At 50.2% G+C, this 26,515-nt stretch overlaps 10 protein-coding genes across 10 annotated transcripts; 5 read left to right on the top strand and 5 right to left on the bottom strand.

The window, feature by feature from the left end:
* N7473_003751 (uncharacterized protein) lies at positions 1-2,694 on the bottom strand (the record flags this gene model as incomplete). Its single annotated transcript, XM_057149691.1, has 6 exons — positions 1-949; positions 1,006-1,127; positions 1,186-1,380; positions 1,438-1,638; positions 1,694-2,630; positions 2,681-2,694. The coding sequence occupies 6 exons, from the start codon at positions 2,692-2,694 to the stop codon at positions 1-3; spliced, it is 2,418 nt and encodes an 805-aa protein (XP_057013345.1).
* Positions 2,695-3,825: 1,131 nt separating this feature from the next.
* Positions 3,826-4,639, top strand: N7473_003750 (geranylgeranyl pyrophosphate synthetase; the record flags this gene model as incomplete). Its single annotated transcript, XM_057149690.1, has 2 exons — positions 3,826-4,182; positions 4,235-4,639. The coding sequence occupies 2 exons, from the start codon at positions 3,826-3,828 to the stop codon at positions 4,637-4,639; spliced, it is 762 nt and encodes a 253-aa protein (XP_057013344.1).
* A 1,141-nt stretch (positions 4,640-5,780) lies between these two features.
* On the top strand, positions 5,781-7,723 carry N7473_003749 (uncharacterized protein; the record flags this gene model as incomplete). Its single annotated transcript, XM_057149689.1, has 5 exons — positions 5,781-5,920; positions 6,014-6,075; positions 6,144-6,537; positions 6,594-6,653; positions 6,727-7,723. The coding sequence occupies 5 exons, from the start codon at positions 5,781-5,783 to the stop codon at positions 7,721-7,723; spliced, it is 1,653 nt and encodes a 550-aa protein (XP_057013343.1).
* A 1,369-nt stretch (positions 7,724-9,092) lies between these two features.
* Positions 9,093-10,748, top strand: N7473_003748 (carboxylesterase/lipase family protein; the record flags this gene model as incomplete). Its single annotated transcript, XM_057149688.1, has 1 exon — positions 9,093-10,748. One exon carries the CDS (start codon positions 9,093-9,095, stop codon positions 10,746-10,748), a length of 1,656 nt encoding a protein of 551 aa, XP_057013342.1.
* Positions 10,749-12,106: 1,358 nt separating this feature from the next.
* Positions 12,107-12,331, top strand: N7473_003747 (uncharacterized protein; the record flags this gene model as incomplete). The annotated part of the gene is made up of 1 exon (XM_057149687.1): positions 12,107-12,331. One exon carries the CDS (start codon positions 12,107-12,109, stop codon positions 12,329-12,331), a length of 225 nt encoding a protein of 74 aa, XP_057013341.1.
* Positions 12,332-12,561: 230 nt separating this feature from the next.
* On the bottom strand, positions 12,562-14,289 carry N7473_003746 (mitochondrial 37S ribosomal protein mS45). The gene is made up of 2 exons (XM_057149686.1): positions 13,659-14,289; positions 12,562-13,418 (listed from the first exon to the last, which is right to left on the bottom strand). The coding sequence occupies exons 1-2, from the start codon at positions 14,127-14,129 to the stop codon at positions 12,735-12,737; spliced, it is 1,155 nt and encodes a 384-aa protein (XP_057013340.1). The 5' UTR covers positions 14,130-14,289; the 3' UTR covers positions 12,562-12,734.
* Positions 14,290-16,252: 1,963 nt separating this feature from the next.
* Positions 16,253-18,100, bottom strand: N7473_003745 (RNA-binding protein; the record flags this gene model as incomplete). The annotated part of the gene is made up of 1 exon (XM_057149685.1): positions 16,253-18,100. One exon carries the CDS (start codon positions 18,098-18,100, stop codon positions 16,253-16,255), a length of 1,848 nt encoding a protein of 615 aa, XP_057013339.1.
* A 3,095-nt stretch (positions 18,101-21,195) lies between these two features.
* N7473_003744 (mitochondrial 37S ribosomal protein bS16m) lies at positions 21,196-21,826 on the bottom strand (the record flags this gene model as incomplete). The annotated part of the gene is made up of 3 exons (XM_057149684.1): positions 21,196-21,240; positions 21,405-21,597; positions 21,750-21,826. 3 exons carry the CDS (start codon positions 21,824-21,826, stop codon positions 21,196-21,198), a joined length of 315 nt encoding a protein of 104 aa, XP_057013338.1.
* A 221-nt stretch (positions 21,827-22,047) lies between these two features.
* On the top strand, positions 22,048-23,285 carry N7473_003743 (NADHX epimerase). The gene is made up of 5 exons (XM_057149683.1): positions 22,048-22,225; positions 22,282-22,396; positions 22,463-22,528; positions 22,596-22,690; positions 22,746-23,285. The coding sequence occupies exons 1-5, from the start codon at positions 22,145-22,147 to the stop codon at positions 23,208-23,210; spliced, it is 822 nt and encodes a 273-aa protein (XP_057013337.1). The 5' UTR covers positions 22,048-22,144; the 3' UTR covers positions 23,211-23,285.
* Positions 23,286-23,380: 95 nt separating this feature from the next.
* Positions 23,381-25,881, bottom strand: N7473_003742 (WD repeat PLAP family protein; the record flags this gene model as incomplete). Its single annotated transcript, XM_057149682.1, has 3 exons — positions 23,381-25,242; positions 25,296-25,749; positions 25,834-25,881. The coding sequence occupies 3 exons, from the start codon at positions 25,879-25,881 to the stop codon at positions 23,381-23,383; spliced, it is 2,364 nt and encodes a 787-aa protein (XP_057013336.1).
* Positions 25,882-26,515: the final 634 nt, after the last annotated feature.

The raw sequence follows: 26,515 nt of genomic DNA, 5'->3' as shown, positions 1-26,515 counted from the left end.
TTAACTCTGTGTCTCCTTTAACAGAAAACTTAACTGCTCCGCAAATTTTCTGGACAGTCCCCAATGACCAATCCGATGCAAGAGGTCGACAAGCCCACAAAGCGTGCTAGACTCCGACGTCTTTGGTCTCGACGTTCGATAGCCATTAGCTTCAAATAGGAGAGCCTGACTATTGATCTTCAACCGAGAAAATTCCGGAAACTCAACGTTGACAGCGGGCGGTGTTTCCGGGGAGCTCGGATCGACATCCAGCCCGTACTCAGAGTACGCATACCACACCGTGGCTGCCCGATAGAGCGCCCTAGGGACATGGATCGCCGGTTCCGTACCTAATGGGGTATTCTGAAGCTTCCGGAGAATCATGGATCCGTGTAAAGCACAACGACGCGCATTTGGGGAAGAAGCCCATTGGTGAGCATAATTACGATAAAGTAAAGACTCCTCGTAACCTTCCCTGCCAATCGCTAGTTCAAGGCGATCAAAGTCCACCAGAAGTGAAATAAAGGCAGAGTGCCATAGCACTTCTAAGCAGAATGGATCGTGGGCAGTTATGTCAGTTTTCGCGTGAAAGTACTGGTCGGAGAACTGCATCAATTGGGATTCGAATTGAGCGCACACAGTCTGGTCTCTGGCCGCATGGGAGCTTCTTGTCTCTGCAATTCGAGCATTGATACCTTCCAGGGTAATGTACCGTTGAAATCCACCTGGCAGTCCAGTCCCGGGCGGCAAAGTGCCGCGTCCAGCCACTATGCCATTAGAGTTATCTTGATCCAGTCCTGAGCCGCCCTGTTGGCGGGCCAAAATTGTCTTCCATTGCGCGGCGTTCGGAGCGACCCACAGCTCATGGCTTGTGGTCAGAGGTAGCAACGATTCTTCGTGCTGTAGCAGGGGATGTGTCAACACTAATTCCGATATCTCTGTGTCAAGAATGTGAAGACCTGCTGCCAGACTGCGGGTGAACCCTTGTGTCAGTAAATCACTTCATGTCGATCAAGAGCCACCTACCGAGTTTGCTCTTCAGACTGGGCCCAGGTCCTCCATGATTCTTCCGCGTTGTGGGTCTGGAGATGTGTCTCCAAATATTCGGTAGCCCGCCGAACTTTAAACATCTTGTATACTCGAGCCCACTATTCAACGGCGTTAGGTTGATCAGTATGTAATAATTATATGGCAGCTCAGACTCACGGTAGCAACGGTGCCATGAAACGTCTGTAAAACCAACAGGTTTCTCGGCTTCTGCCAACAGGTTAGTTGTTGATCAGGGTCAATTATGCCTCGATGAAAACCTACCCCTGAAAGCATCGCAAATGTTTGCCCAATCAACGCAGCTTGTGTCATTGCAAGTGCCTCTCCCTTTCCACTCAGGAGATATTTCTCCCACTTGCAAGGGTTAGTAAAACTAAAGAATATCGAGGGCAAAGAAGAAATTTGACTTACCGAGGCTAAGATAGCTTTGTTGAGTCTCTCAAAAATGATAGATCCCTGTGTGACAGCATAGTTTGAGCCTACAAAGAGACTCCCTATTGAGCATATAGACAACAGCAAAAGAGAACTCTTTGCCGAAGGTCGAAATGTGGGTGCGTGTACAATTGGGAATGTTGGATTGAATCGTGTGAAAAACAGCTGGATGCACAAATTCTACGAAAGGTTAGATCTAGCCAAGTAATGGTGGGGGATAGGACGGTATACTGACCAAGAAGTCGGTAGACGGCAATGGCTCAGTCGGCACACGATGCTGAAGCCTCTGCGACAACGTTTGCCGGTAATGCTCATCTAGTTCGACTAGCTCTTGAGCACCCTCGGGCGTGACATAGCCAGACTTATGTGTTCCAACATATGTGAACCACAATTGCCGGACTTGATCTTCCTTGCGCTCTGGAGTGGATTCTTCCAGTATCTGGATAGTGATATCGGTACTATTCTCATTTGCTGTGTAGTCGGGTGAGAAGAAGCCAAGAGTGCTTGCCATCACCGACGAATTCAGAGCATTTAGGTCGAAATGCTCGTCCGCAAGCCACGTGGGGACTTGAGAATACTGGTTGAAATTCAAAGCTTCCTCCATACTTGAATCAAAGATGCTCTCGAGTGGTGTATATAAAGGTGCATGAGAGCTGACTTGCCCAGTGTTCTGTGGGGGCTGCACTATCGTTTCAAGCCATCCTGGCAGGCGAGCTTGGGTGTGCGGGGCAGCATGCTGACTTGGTGACAGCGAACTCGGTGGGGTTTGATGTGTTGGAAATGAGACCTGATCTATATCATTTTCCACAGAGAGCGATTGAGAACCTCCAATAATTTGATCGGAATTCCCATATGTCTCTAGAGATGAGGTCCCTAGGTCAAGGGGCTGATTGGCCTTGTCTTCCGTAGAATGTACTCTGCTATGTCGCAGAAGCGAGTCACTGGAGTCACATAAGATACTTTTTTTCCCAATGAGAAGGGTTTTGGAAATACAAACTGGCGACTGAAAGTTTTGCCACATGTCACACAGCCAAACGGCTTTTCCTTCGTGTGTGACCGAATATGGCGAGATAGATGTTCTTCCTTGGTGAAGGACAATGAGCACCACGGACATATTCTCTGCCGCTTGATGCGACCCCGTGTCTTTGGCATGATAGTCTGACTGATACAGGCTGTTTTAGTGACAGTAGGAGGTGCAGGAAGAAAGCTTTGAGGGACCGACTGATTGCGGGACATTTTTGCTGCCCGGCATTTTGTACCCCAGGTCCCGCATTTTCCAAACTCAAAAGTTTCTCAACTCAACACGACTTTGGAAATGAGACAAGGCATTGGTCATGAGCTCGGAAACGAAGACTAAAGATTCCAGACCCAAGTTTTGGTAGTTCATTGCTGGTTAAATCGACCATTACTAGCAATAAGAGATGAATGAAGGTCCGAAGGATGTAACGTGCTTCCTACGACTACTCACATATGCTTACATTCGCGTCTCCCTGGGTAGTCTCCAGCAATATAAAAAAATTTTCCTTATTCTTCTCTATATTCAAACAAGTGATCCCTAGAATAGTGTTACGATAGAGGTGATTGGAAGCCAGGAGGCGACTAGAAGAGGAAGGCGGTGGGCGATGCTAGAGCGGTGTGGGAACTTCGTGCGCCTAAACAAAGGGATTCTGCTGGCACAAGTTAGAACTCCCATAAAAGCTTGGGAAGCCCGAGCCCTACATAGAACCTTTCCCTCTTCAGCTTTAGTTGCCTAGTTAAATGATACAGCAACTTCATCAGTTTCGCCCTGATCACCATAACAAATATACTCACCAATCTGATCATTATGTCAACCTTTCATCCGCAACTTGCTTAGTCTTGACCACTATGGATTCGTTATATATAAATCTTTCCGTCCTCCTATGATACCCTCCCGTAAGTTCAATAAAAAAACGTGTCTGAAACAGCCTGTCTATAGCTATGAGCAACACACGGCTACCTAGACCTATTTCATGTCATCGGACTTCAAGGCATGTCACTGCAGAGCCTTACGTCATTATAATGGCCACGCTGTGGCCGTCCTTCAAACTCCATGAGTAAGTAGATGTCCCATTGGAGGGTCTTGGCTTAGCTGCACTGACTTATCATAACCCTTTCCAGATTTACCTGTGCTGGCGGATGCTTGCAATTTATGAAATGAAATGGCCCCATTCATCTTCACACAGTTATGTACAAATATTTGCTTCATGCTTCCTGCTTCATCGTGGCGCTATGACCACTTCGCCTGGAGAGGTCCTTCTTTCCTTTCTGTTCAAAAACAATTTACACCCCTCTTGACTTTTTCCCTCTCGACTGTTCTATCTCCTATCCTCAGCTACCCTCTCAAGCATGGAGGACGTTCGGCTTCATGCTACGAGCCCGGTGGAGATATTCCGTCTCGACTTGGGATCTTCTACCTCCCAGGAGGCTATCATAACTGATGTGAAGCACTTGGCTTCTTACCACTGGATCGACGCACCCACACCCACCATTGCTGTCCCGGGTAGTCCCGCACTGTGGTCACCTCCGGAGGGTTCCCGACCGGTGAAGAAAGATCATGGTCTGGTTTACATTGCTCAGAATGCCGCCCGCCTTCCAGATAGCCCTCTGGAACCGATGTTTCGCTCACTTTACATTGAGCAACCATCACTTGACCTGGACTCGATTGACGTTGTTACCGACCGAAACAACATTCGAAAGCTCTTCGTTCATTGACCCATCTTTGACTAAGGGATCTCTCGAGTCGTTCACCATTCAGGTAGAGATGGCCGCTCAAACTGTGATCTTTTGCCGTGAAGAAACCGCCACCTACGAAGTGATTAAACCTGAAGACTTCCGCGGCTTTGGTCACGAGTTTGAGAAAGCATACACTACCTCTCACATCAAGAACAGCACCAGCCACCATCGCATCATTTCTTACAAACTGGGTGGCCTACACTTTCTCGTTTGCCATGAGACAGATGGTTTTATTGGTGATATGACAAAAACTGGTGGCAGTCTCGCAAACATTATGGACTCGCTGGCTATCTCGCCGGAAACAAACCCAACAGAAAAAGCCTCTTCCCTTTCAAAATTGAGGATCAAGAGGGACGGACAGACAGTGCCACGTGAGAAAACCTTGGAGATCAAAACTCGGGCCGTCAACAAACCTCTACAACGGTGAGAGGTTGCCCCGCAGCTCTCGGCTTCTCAAACGCCAAATCTCGTTCTTGCTTACCATCAACGTGGAGAGTTCTGCGATCCAAAAGTAGAAGGTGTCACTGCCCAACTGAAAGACTGGGAGCGGGCCCACAGAAAGGACATCACCCAGCTTGTCGCGCACAGCCATTCGATACAATCATGTGACGGACAAATTGGTCATCGAAAAGACCGAGAGAAAGAAGATGCTTCCGGATGACCTCTATGCCCGGTGGACCTAACATGACGGTGTCGCAAAGGCGACGTTAGAGGAGGATATGTTGTTGTAACTGGATTGTCAGATGAATTGACTGTTCCGAGCGAGATCGAGTGAAAGTCATAGAGCCAGTCTTGGTATTGTTGGTTGGTCTGTTTCGATTCCCATCCATTTAACGCAAGTATTCTTGGGAATTCGAATGTACGGTATGTTGAACAGAACATGTTGAAACGGTAACAGAATATCTCACGGCTCAAATCATTGTTTTCAGGCTTAGCCTTGGTCTTTCATAGCATATTTTAGGCCTTAATCAATCAACCTCCCCATCCAGCACCTAAAAATGTTTTGGATATCCTCTGCTGAAGCGTTCATGAAAGGGACGTGGACTGTCTACTATCACTAGCTTTGCATCGTTCCTAATATTCAAGGGTAATTCTCAGACCCGTGTTTGAGTTTCCTCACAATAAAGCCACATGAAAGGTTCGAAAATAACAAGAACGTAAGGGACTAGAGGGTTCCCTTGGGTGCCCGAGACTACCTGTCACTAGATGACTGACGGAGAATTCACAGCAATACTCCCTCGAGAAAAGCACGATATCCAGCTTGTCCAATCGGATTTGAGCGCTTGAATAAGCTCAACTCAACAAATATCCCCCTCCTACCCCGATATTCTGGGGTTCATGGCGGGACCGGAATTACGGGACACTTTCTTTCCCCGCATTCTCCCCCAAGGGCGGGACGATATACCTAAGATGATAATATACATAGCAGTACACTTATATCCCTGTTGTGCTTTGACAATTTCTACCCCTGATCCCTGATCACTTGCTCACCTTATCCTCGGTATGAACATGTCCTCTCTCCTTATTTTAAATTTCCATTCTTACAAATGTCTACAGAGGTAGCCAATATGGTGTCCACACAGCAAACCCAACCCCCTGGGGCCAGAGACCGCAATGACATATCACCGGAAGACATGATACCCGGTACGGAGGTAATGAGGGAATGGGAGGAGTACGATGCGACTCAATTATCTCGGGATGGTTACGTGTAAGTGGAGGCAGTCATTTGTGGTCCATGAATTTCTCAATCTTCGTTGTTTTGTCTGTCTTCACTGTGGTCTGGAAAACTCACCAATACAAGGCTCATTCCGCATCCCACAAACGATCCGAGCGACCCTCTCAACTGGTCTAAGCCCTGGAAATGTAAGATGCACATCCCATGATTCTTCGAGATACTGCGGTTCCATGTGCTCACACAAACTGGTGGTTAGATCTGGTTATGACCACTCAGTTTCTTTTCCTGTTCGTATCGGTGGAATCAGCGCTTTCGATGGGCCCGATGTTTCCCTTCTTTGCGGCCGAATTCCACCTCAGTGATACACAGCTTAGTCTATTGACGGGAGCTTGCGTACTGGCTCTTGGCTACTCGAACTTCGTTATCGTGCCGTGTTCAAATATTTTCGGTCGCCGCTTGACAAGTCTGGTGTTTTGCCTTTTGGGAGTCGCTACATGTATCTGGCAGGCTCTTGCAAAAAGTCACTCAAGTCTTCTAGCAGCTCGAGCAGTCAACGGGATTGCTACCGCAACGAGTGAAACTCTGTTGGTTCAAGTTGTCACTGACATGCTTTTCCTCCATGAGAGAGGCTTTTGGACTGGTGTTTACTTGTGAGGGCCCTGATCTGCTTGCTCCTGTACAAGTTTCTAATTACTAATCTGCCTAGTACTGGATACTTCCTCGGATTGTTCCTTGGTCCTGTGATTGCTGGAAATATTGCCCAGAGGTACGTCAAATCTATGACGGCTATTTCTTTCTTCCCTTACAATAAGTTTTGTACAATCACTAACCTAATACAGGTTTGGTTGGCGGAGCTTTTTTTGGCTCTCGCTTGCTATGACGTGCTTCAATCTCGTCAACATTCTTTTCTGCTTTCCAGAAACCAAATTTAACCGCCGAGCATCAAGTGATCCAGCCACGCACGAAGATAATCACTCACAAAATGCTGAAAAGCAAGAAACCTCCAATAACGACATCCCAAAGGAGGGTCTTGAGCATGTGGAAAGCGCCGATGGCCATGCCAGAGCTGTTGGTCATGGCCGGCCTTCCAAATCGCAATTCCGACTGTGGCAGACACCTGCCGCAGATTGGAAAAAGTTTTTGATTCGAGATATAATCTCCCCTTTGAGAGTTTTTCCCTTCCCCATCATCTTTTGGGCCGGGCTGAATGTAGCTGGACCTGCGAACCTTCTACTGTTTTGGAACCTGACAGAGTCTACCGTGCTTGGAGCTGCCCCGTATAACTTCAGCCCATCGGCAGTTGGGTACTCTAACTTTGCTTTTGCGGTTGGTGGTATCATTGGACTTTTGACAGCAGGCCCATTTTCAGACTGGGTCGCCATGAAAGCCACCGCCAGAAACGGTGGAATCCGCGAGGCTGAGATGCGGCTGCCGGCTCTTATCCCATACTGCATTACAACGATTATTGGAATCGTCATTGGCGGGCTTGGTTATCAGAAAGTATGGGATTGGCCAATCATTCTTGTCATTGGATATGGCTTCAGTGGTCTTTGTGTGACGGCGGTTCCTACCATCGCGGTTGCTTATGCCGTTGATTGCTACAAGCCTATATCGGGTGAAATCATGGTCGTCGCGACTGTGATCAAAAATACCTGTGGATTCGTAATGAGTTACTGGGTCTCTCCACTAGCTGCACGCACAGGATGGCTTACGCCTGCAATGGTCGAGTTCGCTTTGACTGTGGGCCCGCTACTGCTGGGGATCCCCATTTACTTTTACGGGAAGACACTTCGAAGACTGACTCGGAATTCGGTGGTGCACTCCTATGGGGGATGAAGGATGTATTTTGTCTCTAAATAGCAAATTATTGAGTTGTGTAAAGCGGGATTTAGTCTATCTGAATGTCCTTTTTAATTTTTATTTCTTGGCGCTTGATTTGCATACCACTTCCCCCGCAAACTATCCAATAGTCTCCTCGTTTTGGGACAATCTTGTCTCACTTATGGCAAGAATTGGCACTTAGCCTAGCAAGCAATCGCACTCTGTTGTTGTAACACTACCAATGACAAGTCACGAACGAGGCTCATGTTCTCTCAAGCTCTCTACAAATTTATGCTTCATATGCACACCTACGTCTTTAATTGATCGGTGGTATAGACGAGTGACATCAAAGCCAAACTGCCTTCAATATCCCCGACATTTTTGAAATCAGCACGATAGCCCCCCGGTAAAAGGCATTTAGCCTGTTGACGGTGATGCATCATGACTTGATTCAATTTCCAAGGAAAATTAACTTCGTCACACATTATCATACATCAGTCGACTCGGTCTTTTGCACAGCCGATCTCCCTAGTGCCTTATGGCGCCTCGCTTCATGTATCACTTCCATCAGCCAAGATGTAAAGGCACTCCTCGGGGATAAATTCGTGGCTATTTTGAAACTTCGGTGATCTGCAACTTTCACACAGCCCTGCAGCTCGGCGCTCGTACCTGCAGATGTTAACTCGGCCCGAGATTCTTTATTGGGAACTCTGGGCCGAATTACAACCAAACGGACCTATCCTTCCGTTGAAACCCCAGGAACAACTGCTACGCGGCCTTTCCCCTAGCTCGGGCCTTGGGTACTAATTAGTCAAGATCGTCATCGGATTCCCCGCTCCTCATAATGAACATTCGCTAATTAAGTTTCTTCAGGATGGTCTGCTTCTCCATGTTAAATCAAAAGCACCTCTGTGATAACCCAAATGTTTCCAACATAGACATTCAGTAGCCGATCTTAAGACATTGAAGACATGTCCATAGAAATAAAAAATACTATATTCTGTCCCAATTGCTCTTGTGATCAGTAATCCAGATCCATGAACAAACAATGCTAACAAATGGACCACCAACGACCGTCGTCATCTGGAGCCGCTCAAGTCTCCACATGCACTGACCTGCAAGTTTGTGGCTTCGGGATCTCGGGATAAACCCGCCTCCAACCTTTAAACATGATACTTGACGAACAAGGTTCAGCAATTTTTCAGTTGGTGGAGCTAGAGGCGTTGCCCGTCACAGTGAGGATCACCATCTGTGGTTACGCGGACAATGTTAGTAGACTCCAGTATATAAGAACTCGAAAGACAGTCGATCTAGTTGATAGGCGCTACTGTTATCCATCCAACAGTTTCATCACTCTATTCTCATTCCTTCTTTCAATCAACGTATGGCATCTTTCGTCACCAAGGGCCTTGCATCCCTGGCTGTAGCTGCTACAGTTGCCCAAGCACAGCTATGGGACCAGGTCATTGAGACATCCTACGGCCCCGTCCAGGGATATCAGTACTTCAACCAATCGACTCTGGAGAAGTTCTTTGATATCTCCGAATCCAACGTGACAGCATTCCTGGGTATTCCTTTCGCCGCTGACACGGGTTACCAAAACCGCTGGAAGCCACCACAGCCTCGACAACGATGGAACCAAACCCTGAAGGCTACCGCATTTGGCCCTGCCTGTCCAAGCAAAGATGCGTCTAACATTAGTGAGGACTGCCTGAGCCTGAACATCTGGACCAATGCTGGTACGGCGAATGCCAAGCTTCCCGTCATGGTCTGGAATCAGGGCTCGGACGAGACTAGTGATACCAACTGGTGGTATGGTGGCGGTATGGCCTTGAAGGATGTCATTCTTATTACTTTCAATCGTCGTGACGATGCATTCGGCTACCTTGCTCATCCGGAGCTCAACGAGGAGGGATATAAGGCTACCGGACACAAGACTTCTGGCAACTACGGTATCCTCGACCAGTTGGAAGTGCTCAAGTGGGTGCAGAAGAATATTGCCAAGTTTGGTGGTGATCCGGATCGTGTCACTGTGGCTGGCCAGTCCTTCGGTTCTTCTCAGGTCTACCACGCGGTCAACAGCCCTCTGTTCACGGGATACTTCCACGGTGGAATCTCCCAGTCTGGTATCAGATATCCATATGATACTCTTTTGGCGGGTCTGGCTACCTCCTACGTGAACATGTCGACTGCAATCGAACACGGAGTCAACTATACCACCTACCACAATGCATCGACCATCGCCGAGCTGCGTACTCTCTCCATGGAAGACCTCCTGATCGGTTCGCAGGATCGCGTCGGCAACGAGTCTATCTGGTGGGTGACAGCACTGTCGGCGGGCTATCCACTCATCTTCAAGCCCGTACTAGACGGCTATGTTCTCCCAGAGAAATACATCGAGAGCTTGCTCAATGGGCCAGCCAACGACGTCCCCGTCATCACCGGCAACACCAAAGACGAATCCGGTGCCTCGCCACAGACCGACTATACAGTGGCCGAGTACGAGTACTACTGCACCCTCAAGTTCGGCAACCTGTCCAGTCGCTACTTCCAGCTCTACCCGTCCCACAACAACCAGACCATCGCCGACCAAGGCTGGAATGCTGCTGCTCGGGACACTTCTCTCATCGGTTCGTGGGCTTACGCAACGGACTGGTACAAGGCAGCTTCGTCGTCTTTCTACACTTACTACTGGACTCATGCGCCTCCCGGTCAAGATCAAGGAGCGTTCCACCAGTCGGAGATCATGTATGCACTGAATGCTCTTTACGCCAATGCTGAGACCTACCCGTTTACCGAAAAGGACTATGAGATCCAAGCAAAGATGTCTTCGTACTGGGCCAACTTTGCAAAGACCTTGAATCCGAATGACGGTGGTTCGTATACCGGAAAGGGTGCTCTGCCACGCTGGAGTCCCAATAGTGCGAATGGCACCCAGATTGTTATGGAACTTGGGAATTACTTTGGCAATGTGCCTATTGCGAAGCCGCAGCAGGTCAAGTTTATTATGGAGTACTTCCACCAGCAGACCCCCTATTAGAAGAATTTTTGGATGTACCCTGTGTGAAGAGAGCTTGCTGTAGTCTTGCGATTTGAACAAGGATTGTCTGTCTGCATCTACTACTTCGATGTATTTTACGCTATGAATAGGAATTATGCACCAGCTACAGTTAAGGCATACAGTGCAATTCAGAGACGAAGAGAAACCCCCTAGCGATGAGCTTCAAAATTCTTCACTTTTGGAAGTCATAGATGTGGTTCGAATCGTCATACTAAATAGCTCAGGTCTTATCTCTCAGTTTGTCTCTGAATACAGGACTCACGAGATGATTTTGAAGTTCTGTCGTTCTATGAAACTATTGGAATATCACTATAGGCCCCATCCACTTTTGTAGCCAACCCACGAGTATATTCATACAGGAATATTGAAACCTCTTCAGAAACAAAGGATCCGTTCACTGCCTTTTGGATCAGGCTCACCCATTGGGTCCCAATACATCATCCATTCCTCCCACCTAAAACACGTCACATGCAACATGCATTCTCTTGTCTGCATCTCACCATCTGCAGTCCCCTGCACCAATCAAATAGAATCCATCCCCCTGCCACGAAGAAACAACTCACCCACCAGCAAAATACCCCCCACAAGAGCAAGAACCTATTCCATAAACCCGCATATACCGTGCACCTCATTCGTCATACTAGACTTATTTATGTACCTAAATCTGTAATGTACATGTACATCCATCACTGGTGATCACCCTACACAAGTAACGCACGCCGCATGTAAGCGCCCACCAAGTCCACTCAAGCCTGCAGTGTCCAGCGGCCAAGTCTCCATCGACATGTTCAGCGCGTTCAATAGGTATGACGATATGACAATATCGAGGCGGGAAGACCTAGATCAAGACGGCGGGGCTGCCATGTGAGCCAGTCATGCGTCCTGTAACAAAGAACCAGTTGAACCCTGGGCGGCTCGTCTGACCCTTCCATTAGGGCGGGGAATGTTGGATTGTTGATTGTGTCAGATATTGTTCTCTCCATTAGTATTCCCCGGGGCTTGCTTTTTAGTCTACGATCTGCGATCTTGGTTTTTGCCTTGTTTCCTGTGGTTGGGGCTTGCTTACGCCCAGAGTCTCAGATCTGTCCACGGCCTAGAGCGAAGTCTTATATACTTCTAGCTTTGTCCTTGGGTTTTCGTATTTAAGCTGAAGCTGCTTCTTTCCAGCCCTACCGTATGATCGACGACTTTTGAACTCGCAATTATTGTGGTCTCACACATCTACATCCCCTCTACCTACAAATACTATATATCTATCAACAAGTTCATCGTTGTATCTACCCTGACCGAAGCACGATAATACCTCAACAACCACATCAACCATCCACACCCTATCCATGTCCTCATTATCTACAACCGATTCCACCAAATCCTCTACAGCCATGCACTCAACTTCCGAAACCTCTAACAAAGCCACTTGGGCCCATAGCCTCTTAACCTCGATCCGGGATTTCTTCATCGGCGACCCTGCCTCACGCGAAAGTGATGCCGATGCCGTGGAGGGATGGGTTGGTGTGCGAACCGGTCGAGGGAGGTGTCGGTCTATTGGGGAGGTTCATTGATATCGCGACATGACGGCTATGTCTATTTCGGATTTTTTTCGCATCGGGGTTGATTTTTGCGGATACTGTTTGGAGTGATTTGGTTTGATCTGATTCTGGTCTTGCGGAAGTATGGATTGATTCAGGGGTAGCTTTTCTAGCTGAATGCGAACTTGATTTCGTTACAGGTTATTACGGGGGACATGGAAGGCAGGGAGAATGAACAGTCTTGGTCCAGACAAATATCATGTGTCAAGTATGAAAACAATCCATGGTATGTTATGGTATAGATACAGGGTTGAATAGAAACATCGCCAAACAGATGTATAAGTACAAGTACAATTGCTCGTCTTCCTCGTCCGAAGGGAAAGACAGCACTCAACCTCAAGCCCAAAATATAGTCACCTCATCCCCCGCACGAAGCTTAAGCCTCCACACGAGTGGGAATCTTGACCTTACCGCGCTTGCGATCGTCGGCCGGCACACCGTACCGGCGACCAGGAGCCCAGGGAGCACGGCCATCCGCACCAGTAGTCTCCTTGGTGAACTTGGCGTCCTGAATACGGTAGTCGAATCGGCTACCCTCCGGCTCGACGTGTTGAATGCTCTTCTCACGACGAGCATGGGCTCGCTCGCGGCGCTGCTGCTCGGCGGCCTCCTGCTTCTCGACGCGCTCGGCGTGACGCTGTGCCACAGCCCGGCGCTCGTTGGGGAAGGCCTTGCGGTCAAGCTCCAGCTTGACCAATTGCGGGTGCGGGATACGCACATCCGCAGGTTGAAGGACCTGGCGGGCGTTCTCGCCCTTACCAACCCACTCGATCGAGTTGGGGTTTTGGATGATGTCGTCGACCAGATCAGAAGGGTGAGAGATCTTGTCGGCGACGGCCTTTTCCAATGCTGGTGCACCAGAGAAGACGCGACCAGCATCGACACGAGTGAATGATCGTGACTCGGGCACGGGGTAGAAGATCTGGGCACCGGTGGAAGGGTGGGCGGGGAGATCATTGATAGGTTCGTGGAAGGTTTGGCGCTCGCCATCCTGGGCGAGTGGTGTGGTTGGGATCATTTCGTGGACAGCACGAGCATATGGCAATGCTAGAGGTTTACCCTGGATTGACAAGTTTTGTCAGTCATGTTGTCAAATCACATATAAAGGAGTCTCCAAGGAAGAAATTTGACAGCAAGTGGATCAGGAAAAAGGAGTTTTTTAACCAGTCAAGCTAGAGCCTGTGTCTTCAAGACTAATCGATTTTTTGTTGTCTCATCATATGCGTCGGGGGTGGGGAATAGGACCTCGAATGAGGATCCGGGAAAACAGAAAGAGAAAAGAGGGTGCGAAAGTCCTTACCTGTGCTCGTTGTCTCCTCTCCATCTCCACTAACCGCACAACAGCCGCAATGCGCTTCATATCGATACCAAGCTCGACACTGACAGCACGCAAGCTCTTCTTCTTCTCAACAACCCGAACATAAACTTCATTCCGGAGCTCCTCGCTGAGGACGGCCTCACTTATGAAAGTCCGGTTACCCGGAAAAGGCCGTGGGGCCTCATTAGAATCCCCATCACGATCAGCCCGGCCTGACAGATAGTTTGTTTCGCCAGGGATGTGATGCTTCAGCGCGGCGCCCTCGGTAGAAAGCCATTGGAACATTTGCCGGCGAAGCCTGGTCTGTGGAGCCGCCGTCGCAGAAAATTGACGGGAGAATAGTTGTGATGAAGGGTATGTGGATGAGATGGAGGATGTGGAGGAGGATTGGGAGGATGTGAGATAGGGGAGGAGGGCATTGGACACACGCTGGCTCTGTATCCGAGGTGCCATGTTAACGTGAGAGGGGACCCGGCAATCCCGGACCCAGGGATTGGGGCAATTGAAGAATTAAAACAAGTAGAGTGATGAGAAGATCGGTAGTAGACAAAAGCAGCGGCTAATTAAGGGCTGGCGCTGCAATTGTTGGGGTTGGGGGCCGTGAAGTGTGTAGAGAATGTTTTGTGGCAGGGGAAGAAACTTTTCCGCGAGGGAAAGGTTGTCGGTGCTGTCACGTGATGTGTTGCTCCAAAGAGCCACAACTACACGCTCGCATGTACGGATGGATGTGTCGAGGGTGTCTCGAGTCAAATATCCATCTGAAACCTAGAAATGGTTTTTACTACCTGCGAAAGGTTATCACTCACTCTATGCTTAGTTCATTCATCATGAATTTTCATGTTTCTATGATTCCCGGCCAGCAAAGCGGAATATATCGTGACCTAGCTCGGTCCATATCCAGCTCGGTTCCCCTATATGGATCGCGATTCGTGAACATACAACCTTAAATCATTATTCTACACATTTAGAATAAACATGCCTCGAAGCCCCAGCTATGCCTTCAATCTAGAACAAGATAAATACACTGCACAACTACAATAATTCCCTATCTTACAGCACAATCATCAATTGCAACCAGTCCATTCCATTCCATGTATGAAGTACAGATCGAAAGCAAATGCATCAGTCTCGTCTCAACACCACCAAGCAAAACATGGATCCATGAGAGTGAAGAATGTCAAACCAGTCCCTAACCTCCAATAAAGGTATCAACAGAAAAGAAACAACCAGCCGGGGGTTGACAAAGAGTCAAATCTTCGACAATAAAAGATAGACGCCAATATCCTCCATCCAAGCCAGCGATCATCCATAAAGCCAGCGAACCCAAACCCATAATCCATAGCCCATGAGAATCGTATATCGTTCCACAGTGAATGGAAGGAATGCTCTCGCCGGAGCGTAAAGAGAAAAAGAAGAAGAAACCAGCCATGATGGCAATGCAAGTGCAAGCCAGCCTATCCATTGCGTTCAATCCCAAGCAAGGAAAACAAAAACATTGCGCTATGAATCAAACCAATAGACCGAGCGCCAGCCGGACGCCTTCTTTTTCTCCATTGCTAGAGGGAAGACACACGTGTATGATGTGATGTGGGTGATGCTCGTGAACACCGAAGAACCGGACCAAAAAAAGCCCTTGATTTTAACGCCGGTGGTAATGCGTGGGCTTGACTCCTCTCGAGGCCACGATTCCCAAGCCCATGTCGAAGCAGAGAAATATTATGGGACGGAAGGCCAAGCCGAGGAGATTGAAAGGGAGAATGGGGTTTTAGAAGAGTTGAGAAGAAGGGGATTGATAAACAGCCACAAAGGACACCGTCTTGGTTTTGTAAGCCATAGAAAAGCAAAAAAAGCTAAACATTCAATTTCCGGTTCACACATGAAGATGCATTCAAATAAAGCAGTTTGGATGTAAAGGGGAATCACGGTCGAATAAAAAAAAAGGGTTAAAAAGACAAGCCCAAGCCCCAGAAACCCCGCGAGGGATTACTCGGCCGTTGAAGAGACTGGTCGAGTGTTTGATAAAACTCGAGAAGTGGATAAAGGGAAAAGAGGAATAGATAAACACACGCAGAACAAGCAAAGCAGGAAATAGCACAAGGGTATGAAGGTGATCGATGAAAAACGCAAATGGTGAGACAGAATTTCAAACGCGCTGTGCTCGCGCCGCCGTGCCCCGACCACAATAAGAATACAAGCTTGCAATGACCTGAAATGCAAATCCTCCCGAGGGAAATAAAAAAAAGGAATGTGAAAGAAAGAGCGCCCGAGTCCCCATGCAATAGAGAAAAGACAACAACAAAATCAACACAGCAACAAATTATCCAGAAGCCAGCGTCACACAGGCCATTAAAAAAGGATCAGGAAGTAAAGAGAGGGGAAAGAGAACCATAACGCGAAAAAAGACAACAGAAAGCAGAGTCCCGAATTTCAATACTCCCGAGAGTTATGCAGCCGCCGAATGCTGATGCTAGCTCGCGAAAACGAAAAGGAACCCCCGAATGCGCCAGATACCCCAGGTTCGTTCATCAAACATGCCGGACATTATCTCGAATATAATGCTTTGAGGGACCATTCCCTTAGCGACCCATCATGTAGTCAGGGTAGAAGGAATTGTAGCCGTTCATGTTCGGCCCCGCATTGTTGCCAGCAGCAGCTCCAGGAGGCGGAGGAGGCGACATCATCATCGCATTACCTCCATTGGTGCGAATCCCCAGGCCCGAGTTGTGGTTGAAAGTGCCATTACCCACCATGGCGTGCGGGTTACCATTACCGTGCGCGACGTGCTGCAGATTGTTGCCATTGCGCAGAGGCATCGGCATGGCCAGTCCCGGAGGAGCGGCCAGTCCCGGAGGTGGTCCGCTGACCGTAGAGAACATGTGGCTATGCATCCCACTCAAGTTGCTGCCACCAGGGACACCACCCGGCCCCTGAAGTGGGTTGGATGCTGACATGCTGCCTGGCTGACCGGAACGGACACCCAGAGGGTTCTTCGAGAAACTAAGACGGATACCCGTCTTGACACTGTTGGACAGCTTGTAGCCATACAACTCGTTTAATGCCTTGCTCGCCATCGCCACTTCGTCAAACTCCACAAAGCACATGGGTCCGTTTTGCTTGTTGCGGAAGCACAGTCGCTTGTAGCCACGCTGCTTGGAGAAAAGTGCCTTGAGTTCCTCCTCCGAAGTGTCTGGGGGCAGATTACCCACGTAAAGCGTGTTGCACGGGGGGTTCAGGTCGTTGGGATTCGCAGCGGGCAGGCTATGGCGAGGAGTGTGTTGGCTGCCACCGTATGGGAAGCCGTGACCGTGACTAGGGGGATAAGCCGAGGCTGGTCCACTGACACTGCCCATGCGCTGACTGGGACCGTTCGAGGCGTAATTTGGCAATGGCGGAGAAGACATGGTGGTGGACAAAGACAGGTTGGCAAAACGACTGGTTGGGATCTGAGGGTTGGTGGAGCGTCGTGAGACCGAAACGGAAGCCGAGTGGCCGTTTTCTGCGTAGCCCACGGGATCCTTGAGCAGCTCGCCCGTCTCCTCATCGGGATCCTCATCGATCATGGACTTGCCCGTCACGCGTGGGAGATCACCAACTCCATTGCCAATAGGTGATTGCGGAGAGAACAGACTGTGGAGGCGGGAACCAGATTCCGATGCCGAAGGCAGGCCCTCGCCAATAACTTGTGTGGATGGGTTGGCCGCGGACAAGCGCTCAAGACTCTGGAAAGTGCCGTTGAAACGGGAGGACTGACGCGACAGGGGGCCATTTGACGGGACACCACCCAGCAGTCCACGGTTATTGGTATGATCGATCGTGTTGCGACGTGCATTCGACAAGGAAGATCCTACCGGACCTGGGTACATTTCCACCACCATGTTGGCGTCGTTCTTCGAATTCGGTTTGCCATCCAAAAGGGCGCGCGCCTCTTCTGCGGCGGGCAAGGTGTTGAATCGGGCGATCGCGCTCAAGAACCCGTCATCTTCCGGGTAATCAGAGGTCACGAAATCGGCATCCACAAAATCTTTTGCGAAAAGGAGCATGCTGCGCAGGGCCTCGCGACTGGTATTACGAGGCAACTTGCGCATGAGAATTGCGCCACCGCCGTTGGCGCGCCCCAGGCCATTTAGGCCCTGGAGGTTGCGGTCTGACTCGCCGAGGCGCATTCCGCTGTCAAAGGAGGAGGATGGGCCAAGCGGCGAAAATGGATAAGTGAAAGTGGGAGCTAGAGATGTGGGCGCTTGCGAGACAGTTGGGCTATAGACGTCGGTCGACATCGCATGCTGAGTCGTCGCGGGCGCGTGGGAGGTAGAAGATGAGAGCGGGTGCTGTGGTGGCGAAGAACCAGAAGACACGGACTCCGTGCGCTGTGTCGTGCCAAAGGAGCCGGGACTCGTTCGAGTGGACTGGTTCGAGCTGCCGCTCATCGGTATTGAAGTGAAATCGATCGATTTGCGCGACACGAAAGAGCGGAGGAAAGAGGCGAAAGGACCGGCGCGAGGGAATGGAGCTGTCTCCCAGAGAAGACTAGTGAGCGCGCGATGAATGCGACCGAGAGAGAGATAGAGAGAGTTGGGATGAATGGAAGCGCGATGCACGTAGACGCGAAGGTGAGAGTTAGCGATTCAATCGGATGGCGAGGTCGGAAGGATATTCGCTCCTCATCGGATCTGCGACAGGTGGCGCGCGTCTGAATTTGGCTGTCACGACTGCTCTCCTTTATCTGAGGAAGGTGCGATCGGGGCAGGTGGGCGCAGTGCGAATCGTGGGTGTGGGTGGGGAAGGAGGATAGTAGTTGGAGATGAGAGGAAGGGGGAGATCGATGCAAAAGGATGAAAAGGGTTTGAGGAAGGCGGAGGAGGGAGGGTTTCGAGGCTGAAAGGGTAAGAGGGGGAGGGAGGGAAGCAAGAAGGGGGAAGGGGGGGGGGGAGAGGAGAGGAGAGATTGGAGAGAGACAAGAGAGAAAAGAGTCCGGAACGGTCGAGTCGCCAGTCCACAGGTGCCAGATCCATGGATCTGCTTTCACGACGCGACTGAGCAGGACGGGGGTGATACAGGAGAGGAATAGTAGGCAGTACAGAACAAAACAGCGGGAATTATGGGGGAAGTAGAAGTACCCGAGGCGTAAATTACCATACCCCGTCAGGGGATTACCCAAAGTTGGCCACCCTCAACGCCGCTTGCAGAACGTGGAGTGCGTGCCCCGAATGTTGGGAATGTCCCCGGTTTCAATGATCCTTTTGGTGATCTCGACGGTCTTGTCTTTAGCCCGACGTTATCCTCTTGCATGACCCCGTATAGCTTTTCCAATTCTATCCCCTCTTGATGGAGGCTCTAGAAACACGTTCCAGCTGCTGCGGCTTCCCGTTCAAACTCCGACTACACACGCCCGATCACTATCATGGGCATAGTGCCATAATCACGGCTCTAATAGTACAAGTAGTAGACTGCCTCGGTCCCTATTCTACAGCCCCTGCCGCTTGCATACACTGGAAGAGACGGAGAATGAAGAACATACGATGATCAAAGTCATCTTAGACTAGGCCAACTAAGCCTACTGCGAAGGAGCATACTGCATATACTGTACACTAGTACTACTTTGTAGCGCAGAGCTTCGACACGAACCTACAGAATCTACAGAGGAACTACTCGATCTAGCTACGCGCATAAAGCTGCAGCTCTTGGTCCAGGTCCAGGCCTGTTGGATATGGTTGGATATGACTCCCTTAGGGTCATATACGAGAGTGTGTACGACATAGCAGCCATTAGTTGTAGTTAACATGTCCCATCATATTTAACTATGCATTCCATACTGACTACTGAGCCCCGGAGACCGATGCTTCTGCGCGATCCTGGTCCCCCGGTCATTCTGGTCATCGTGGTCGTCAGCCCCCCAGTTCCCACTAGAGCAGTCGGTACTTGATAAACAATGAAACCCGCGCAACGGACATGCAGGGCCCCTAGTCGCATATGGAATCCTTCATATCTTTCCTCAGACTCGAGACATGCCTGCTAAATAAACGCGCAATCACGCCCTTCGTGAAATAATTGATAGAACCGATGCATTATACATTCATTAGCGTGGCAACCCCATAGGTTTCCTTAAAGTTCAAGTCCGTCATCCATCCCTTGACTGACAAGGCACCAGAGAAAAGAAAGAAACGCAGTGCCTACTACTACAGAGAACAGTCATTTATTCATCCGTGCGCATTCCTCATTGATCTTTGGGGAAAGTGACTCAGGCACACACCACTTGTGAGTTGACAGCCCGCCCCCGGTTTCAGTCGAGTCCATACAAGCATCTCCCCACAGCTCTCTGCTCCTCTTTCTTTTGCTTCTTTGCTTTCACGAACCTCGCATGAGAAAAGCAGAAAAGCAACCACTGAACCCACACCCCAAGCAACCCATTGTTATGCTCACAAACTACTTCGTACCACCAAGGACCTCGACCAAACCACCCACATCCATGGAATTTCCAAAACTCAAAAGCGGGCGATCCTCCAGGGCCGCTGACCAATTGCCACGGGCCCGACCCCCGTCTCACAGCGGATTGGCCGGCGCAGGGAAATGGCTTGGGCTTATCGAGGGTCGCTGGTGGGCGGTGCGGGTCTCTGGTTGGGCCGTGGCGACAAGCAATAACGCGATGGAACTGTCTTGGGGGACCGCCAAAGTCCCGATGAAGTCTAGTCGGGTCCGGGCTTTTGAAAAGGTCGTGCCTGGAGAGAGAGCACCGGTCATAGGCGTGTCACCCTGAGAAGGCACACTAGACTGAAGTTGGCGTGGACTAAACCGACTCGGGGTATCGGGCTAGACACAGGGGAAAAGTGTCCGTGGCCTCGAGCCCTTTGAGCTGCAGGCGCAGCAACGGGAATGCGTTTCTTGTGTTGTTGCCTGTTGTCTGACTGGTTGTTGAATGTACGCCCGTCGCGACTACAACTGCCGTTGCAGCCTGCGATCGCGCGTGTCAAAAGCTTACCTGGTTTTTAGCCACGCTCGAGCCCGCGCGCCTCGAATCGGCGCGGAGGAGCCTCGTGTCATGTGAAGATCTACGGGCTCCACTGGGGGATGGTTCGTGCAGATACGCAAGATTCAATGGAGGGTTCGTAGGATGAAGGAGTAGTCATGATAGGTTGGTATAGAATTTCATGCTGCGCGAGCTCGGGATGAAAGGCCCAAGCTGTCGCCGCAAGGTTGTTCACGTAATGTACATGGGGGATAGGTTGAAGGTCAAGGCCCGAACATAACCTCCCAAAAAAGGCCCAAAGTCGCAATAAACGCCGCAAATGCCAGATAATCAGTCGGAAAAAGTACAGGAACTGGTGATCTCCTGGGACTGTCGCTGGAGAGGGATTGCCACTCCATTCTTAGCTCTACTGCACCTGGATCATGGGGGGTCGACCTGAACAGACTCGAAAAACTCGAGCCATAACCCCTGCGGAGGGATCACGGTGTATCCATGATCGACAGGTCGGTGGCAGTAGTTAGACTGAACCGTCCCGACGGAGAAACAGTCGGCATACCATTATGCCTTGTGGAAGGTAGTAGGCTTCGGCTCGACAAGACCAGCCTGCATATGAATGTTATGTTAGCAAATCCATCCAGCAAATTATCGGACCAACGAAGTGATCCCCAGTTGAAGAAGTGCAAGGCAGTGTGAGATCCACCTGGAAACCACACTCGCCAACACATCTCTCCCAGGAAAGCACCACCGCAAGAAGCATTTAAACTCACCATGCCCATCAACTTCCACACGGGGTCACTAGGCTGTGCGCCAACACCGAGCCAGTACTTGGCACGCGCCCGGTCAAGCGCAATCTCCTTGTATGGGCGCGTGTGGGCGTTGTCATCGTACAGGTTCGTCGGCTTCTTCGGGATGGGGTTGTAGGTGCCGATGACCTCGAGGGGCTTCGCGCCGCGGGCAGACCTGTCAAACATCCATGTTAGCTTTTTCATTCATAATTCAAAGTGTGAAAGCTCGTTAATCCTATCATCCGGGCAAACACCAATGCCATTGGGATCGGAAGGGCAGCGCCTTGTAGACGGAGGGATTGGACATGGGAAAATCGGTGAACGTACCGAGCCTGAGCGACGACAATGTTGTAAAAGGGCGTGTGCTTGTTGCCAAAGCGCGCCAGGCGAATCCGAAGAACCATATTGTCGAAAGTGTGTAGGCTCTGCTTGGGAATGGGCCTGGGTTATCGTCGACTTTCGATGTCCGAATTGCACTCCGCAAAAGTTCAGGGAGGAGCGGAGGATTAATTATTCCGAAGAATCCTGATGCGGATTAGCGCCGGCGGGGGCATGATGCAATGTGGTTGTATAGTTGCTGCTACGGCTTATCTCCCCGGGTCCTTTCTTCGTATCATTTTTCAACTGTCAGTCTGATTTCTCATTCCAAGGAGAATAGTTTGGTAATTAGTTCATCCAGATTGCTCTTGAACAAAATCTGGTTCTCGGCCTAGAAACATTGCATGTTCCGCTCCGCTTGTACCAGACGCCTCCCGCTTCCCGCTCTTCGCCGACACAGTAAAGCTGCCACAATGTCGCTCAAGGTATGTCCAAATGCACCCTATATTATACAGATTATGCTGACTTAATCTCTAAACAGGCAATCTCAGCCAAAGATGCCGCATCCCTGGACAAAGATCTCATGGACGTGAACATCGGCGGGTGGTCACTAGACCAGCTTATGGAGCTGGCGGGCTTGTCGGTTTCTCAAGCTGGTAAGCCATTGCAAGCTTCAAATATCCAATGGTTGATATCCATTTTACTAATGATCGACTATATAGTTTGGAAGATGCATCCACTCAGCCAAGGAAAGAATGTCCTTGTTGTATGCGGACCCGGAAACAACGGTATGCATTCTTGATATTCTAACGAAACACTCCTCAACAGACCTGCTAATCTATAACTCTCTCAAAGGTGGCGATGGTCTCGTCGCAGCGCGGCACCTCGCACACTACGGCTACAATCCCACCGTGTACTATCCCAAAGAAGGTAAAAACGAGCTCTACCAGGTTCGTAATCTCAAATCCCCAAATCACTCATCGTACCTAATCCCTCAACGCATAGCGTCTCAAAACCCAACTCCAAAACCTCTCAATCCCATTCACAACCGACTTCGAAACCGCCCTCTCAAACACCCACCTCCTAATCGACGCCATATTCGGCTTCTCATTCGGCGGGCCCCTCCGTGAGCCCTTCCCATCCATAATCTCGCAAATCGAAGCAGCGAGCATCCCAGTACTCAGTGTGGATGCACCCAGTTCCTGGGATATCACCTCCGGTCCGCCGTCGTCTGGCCCTGGTGCTAAATTTATGCCGAAGGCGCTGATTAGTCTGACGGCGCCGAAGCCGTGCGTGAAGTTCTATAAGGGCCGGCACTTTGTTGGAGGGAGATTTTTGACGCAGAGTATTGCGGAGAAGTATGGGTTGGTTTGTCCGGCGTACGAGGGGATTGATCAGGTGGTGGAAGTTTTTGAGGATGGGGATGGTGGTGATTTCCGGTATGCTCCTAAGGGGCAGTCGAAGTACTAAAGTAGTCTATCTACTATTAACTATTGAGTTTGCGAAAGACTTATCTCTACTGGAAGGGATATAGGAAGAATGATATGGCATAGCAATATTAATGATTGCGTTTGTCGTCGTTAAGAAAGTCGCGTGAATCGATCTATGGTCTAGCCCTTAGACGGGATATCAAAGGTCAACTAAAGAGTCGCCGTGATCTCACTGATCACTCCCATGATCCGCGGTTCCTTACCCGCGCCCGATGCCGAGACACGAGTGAGCACATTCTTCACTTCATAGATCTCCTTCGCAGCGCTCTTCACTTCCGCCCCCAAAGCCTGGACAAGTGTGCCCAGCGCAACAAGTCCACGGTAGACTGCCTCGGAATCCTTCTCACGGGAGATGATCTTGATTAGCTCCTCGAGGAGAACCAGGCCCCGCTCCGCAGCTTCAGGGGTCTGGGCTCGGCCTTCGGAGGTGAGGTAGACCGCGAAGTTGATATAGAGAGTCGTAACAGCGATGGTGAGATTACGGTTTGGAGCGCTTGCGTTGCTGACCAACGCGGACTTCACACCAGCGACGACCTGGTCAAAGGTTTGGATGGCTAGATTGCGCCCCGCATCCGTCTCGAAGAGGTTGGCGAATATTCGGACGGAAAGCATGGCGTTGTTCACGTTGAGAGGTGCGTCAAAAACACCACTAGACAGGATGCCGGTGATAAGGTCCCCACCATCATATTCGGTAGTCGCGGTAACGGGGGTCGCCGCAGCCAGCAAGCGAAGAAGATCCAGTCCAGGAAGCCGGTTGGCTGTTGGCCATTTTGTTGCGATATCGAATATCAATGGAATTCCAGACTGGACAGCCGGGGAGTCTGAAAGCTTCTGAGAGGTCTCTAATTGCCCGCAAAGCGCCACGACAGTCTCCAACTCTGTAGAATTCAGGGCAATACTCTTGTCACCCTCGGAAAGGATCTTGTCGTTCAATTCCTTGAGCTTCTTGGCAATCGCCTTGGTATTCGCAGAGCGGATAGAGAGATATGTCTTCTGAGGCAACACCCGAGGACGCGACTCTTCGTGAACAGGCGGGGGTGCGGGTTCATTAGGCGCCGCGGGTGCATCGCCAGGTCTGTATCGACGCTCCGTGCCCCAGGCGTCTGCACCACTCTCCTGAGATTGACCGAGCGTGGCGCCTTGGGTATTCTGTGTGATGAAGTTCGCGACCTGGTCAAGATAGGACATGGGTAGCTCATTATCCCCGATGAACTTGGTCGCCGCTTCATATGGGTTCTGGGAGACATTGTATGGCAGCTTCAGCGGAGGCTTGCCGTCCTCGATATCAACGTCGAAGACATAATCGTAATCTTGACCATGATACTCGGTCTTCCGACCGCTGCTTGCTGCCGAATCTACTACCGTACCGACAGCAATCCATTCCTGGGTTGCGGATGACCAGGTGTGAGCAGTAACACTCCCATCCGACTCGCGAATCATCTGAATTTGTCCCTCCTTCGTTCCGGATCGCTGCTTCAAAAACTCTGGACCGGGTAGTTGCTCTTTATTAATCTTTCCAACCTGCTCAGCGGGGATAGCCGACTCCTTGACCGATTGCTCGAATTGTTGAATGACCTCTGGAGCAGCCTGGCGGTCTGAGCTTCGGCTGAACACCCGAGTGGCACGGTCACTGGCGCCGGTGACAATATCACCATTCTCTTGACACACGGCAACACTCCACACGGAGATGGCCGGATGGGTGATGGTTTGAATACATTGGGTTCCCTGCCATATCCTCACGGTCCGATCCTCTCCGGAGCTCACAAGCTCGCCCGAAGGCAGAGCTGCGAGGGAGTAAACAAAGCTCTCATGGCCATGAAGAGAGGCGACGAGGTCACCCTTCAAAGTGTAAAGCCGAATAATGCCGTCATTGCTGGCTGAGGCAAACTGAGCACCAGTGGGATTTGAGACCGGGACCTTGCAGAGGGCTCGGACAACGTCATTGGAGTTTTTGATGCTTCCGAGGAGGGTACCGGAGGTATTGAATATGCGGATCATTTGGTCGGCACAGCCTGAAGTATTGTTAGCATGGTGAGGAGGTCCATCCCAGAGGGAACCAACGAACCGGTAATGATGGTATTCTTGTCATAGGCTAAGACAGCCCAGACGCTCCCTCCATGGCCTTCTAGTACAACATCAGCCTCCCATTTCCCAACCTTCCAAAGGCGTGCAGTTGAATCCCAGCTGCCACTGGCAATCCATCCGCCGTCTGGAGATACATCCAAAGCACAGATGTTGTGGCCATGGCCCAATAACATAGCATCGGCATTGTCCGTAGCAGACTTGCTTGGCTGTCGTGCTTCAATGATTGTATCTTGTCCACCGGAGAGAACTAGACCCTCGGGGTATTCGGATGTGGGTGGCAGGTAAGCTAGACTGTTGATAAAGGCCTGGCCATGCGCGGCGATTGTGTAATCGTAAGTTGGGGGAGGAGAAGAGACAAGCTTCCAAAGTCGGACCGTGGCATCACGAGAGGCTGAGAGGACGACATTGGGATTGGGGAAGGCCACGGCGCGAACCTAAAGCAAGAATGAGAGGTTAGTGAATGGAATCGCATGCGCCAACAAGGTATCCGATGAGCGAGCGGGGACGGAGGCACTTACATCATCGCCGTGACCTTCGAGAGACGCGGAGAGCTTGAAGTCAGGCATACATACAACCTGGTGGAGTGAAGTGAGTGAAGAAGAAAGAGAATACCGTCAGGAAATCAATGATCAAGCAAAGCTCCTTCCCCTGTTGTAGACGTTGCCGGTCGTTGTTGTCCTTTAGTCGTTCTGGGGTCCCCGCCTGCGCATCATATCACGTGGGCGGTGGAGCTATGACGAAGATGCTAGAAGTTGATTTGCAATGTGAGTCAAGTCAGGTCCGGAACTTTAGTGAACTATCAAATCCAGAGTCAATTGGCTTGTGGCAGCTGCCGTCAGCGGGGCTCTAGACTTTGTCTCATTGTCTCTGGTGTCTGAGAGCCTCACCTTGGCGATACGGTATGTAGGCACAATAGCTAGATCTGGTTACCATACACTCCCCAGTTGGATAGCTTGGTAGATGAAATATGCTTGAATTTGATAGCCAAGAGACGCTCATTAAACATACGAGTATTTGCGGACAGTACGCCCATCCAATAAGGTATAACCCCCAGGTAGTTCGCTGCCCAAGTCCATTGCGCGGCTGAAATGGGCGTTGAAATCAGAGAAGGGATCCCTCGTTACCATGTAAGGAATCAAGATTGACAACACTGGGGTCTATCTACAACACCAAAGATGTAAATAATCTCAGATCATGTAA

The sequence above is a fragment of the Penicillium subrubescens genome (assembly GCF_028828155.1).
Source record: "Penicillium subrubescens strain IBT 31985 chromosome Unknown utg000002l_segment0_segment0, whole genome shotgun sequence".
Taxonomy (NCBI): Eukaryota; Fungi; Ascomycota; class Eurotiomycetes; order Eurotiales; family Aspergillaceae; genus Penicillium; species Penicillium subrubescens.
Note: the sequence above shows the minus strand (reverse complement) of the source record. Positions and strands in the feature narration are given on the sequence as shown.

Coding starts and splice junctions, on each gene's coding strand:
- N7473_003746 (XM_057149686.1), bottom strand. CDS start 14,129: ATGGCACCTCGGATACAGAGCCAGCGTGTGTCCAATGCCCTCCTCCCC. Junction 13,419..13,658: donor AGAGGAGACAACGAGCACAG/GTAAGGACTTTC, acceptor TTGTCAATCCAG/GGTAAACCTCTAGCATTGCC.
- N7473_003743 (XM_057149683.1), top strand. CDS start 22,145: ATGTTCCGCTCCGCTTGTACCAGACGCCTCCCGCTTCCCGCTCTTCGC. Junction 22,226..22,281: donor CTGCCACAATGTCGCTCAAG/GTATGTCCAAAT, acceptor ATCTCTAAACAG/GCAATCTCAGCCAAAGATGC. Junction 22,691..22,745: donor GTAAAAACGAGCTCTACCAG/GTTCGTAATCTC, acceptor CTCAACGCATAG/CGTCTCAAAACCCAACTCCA.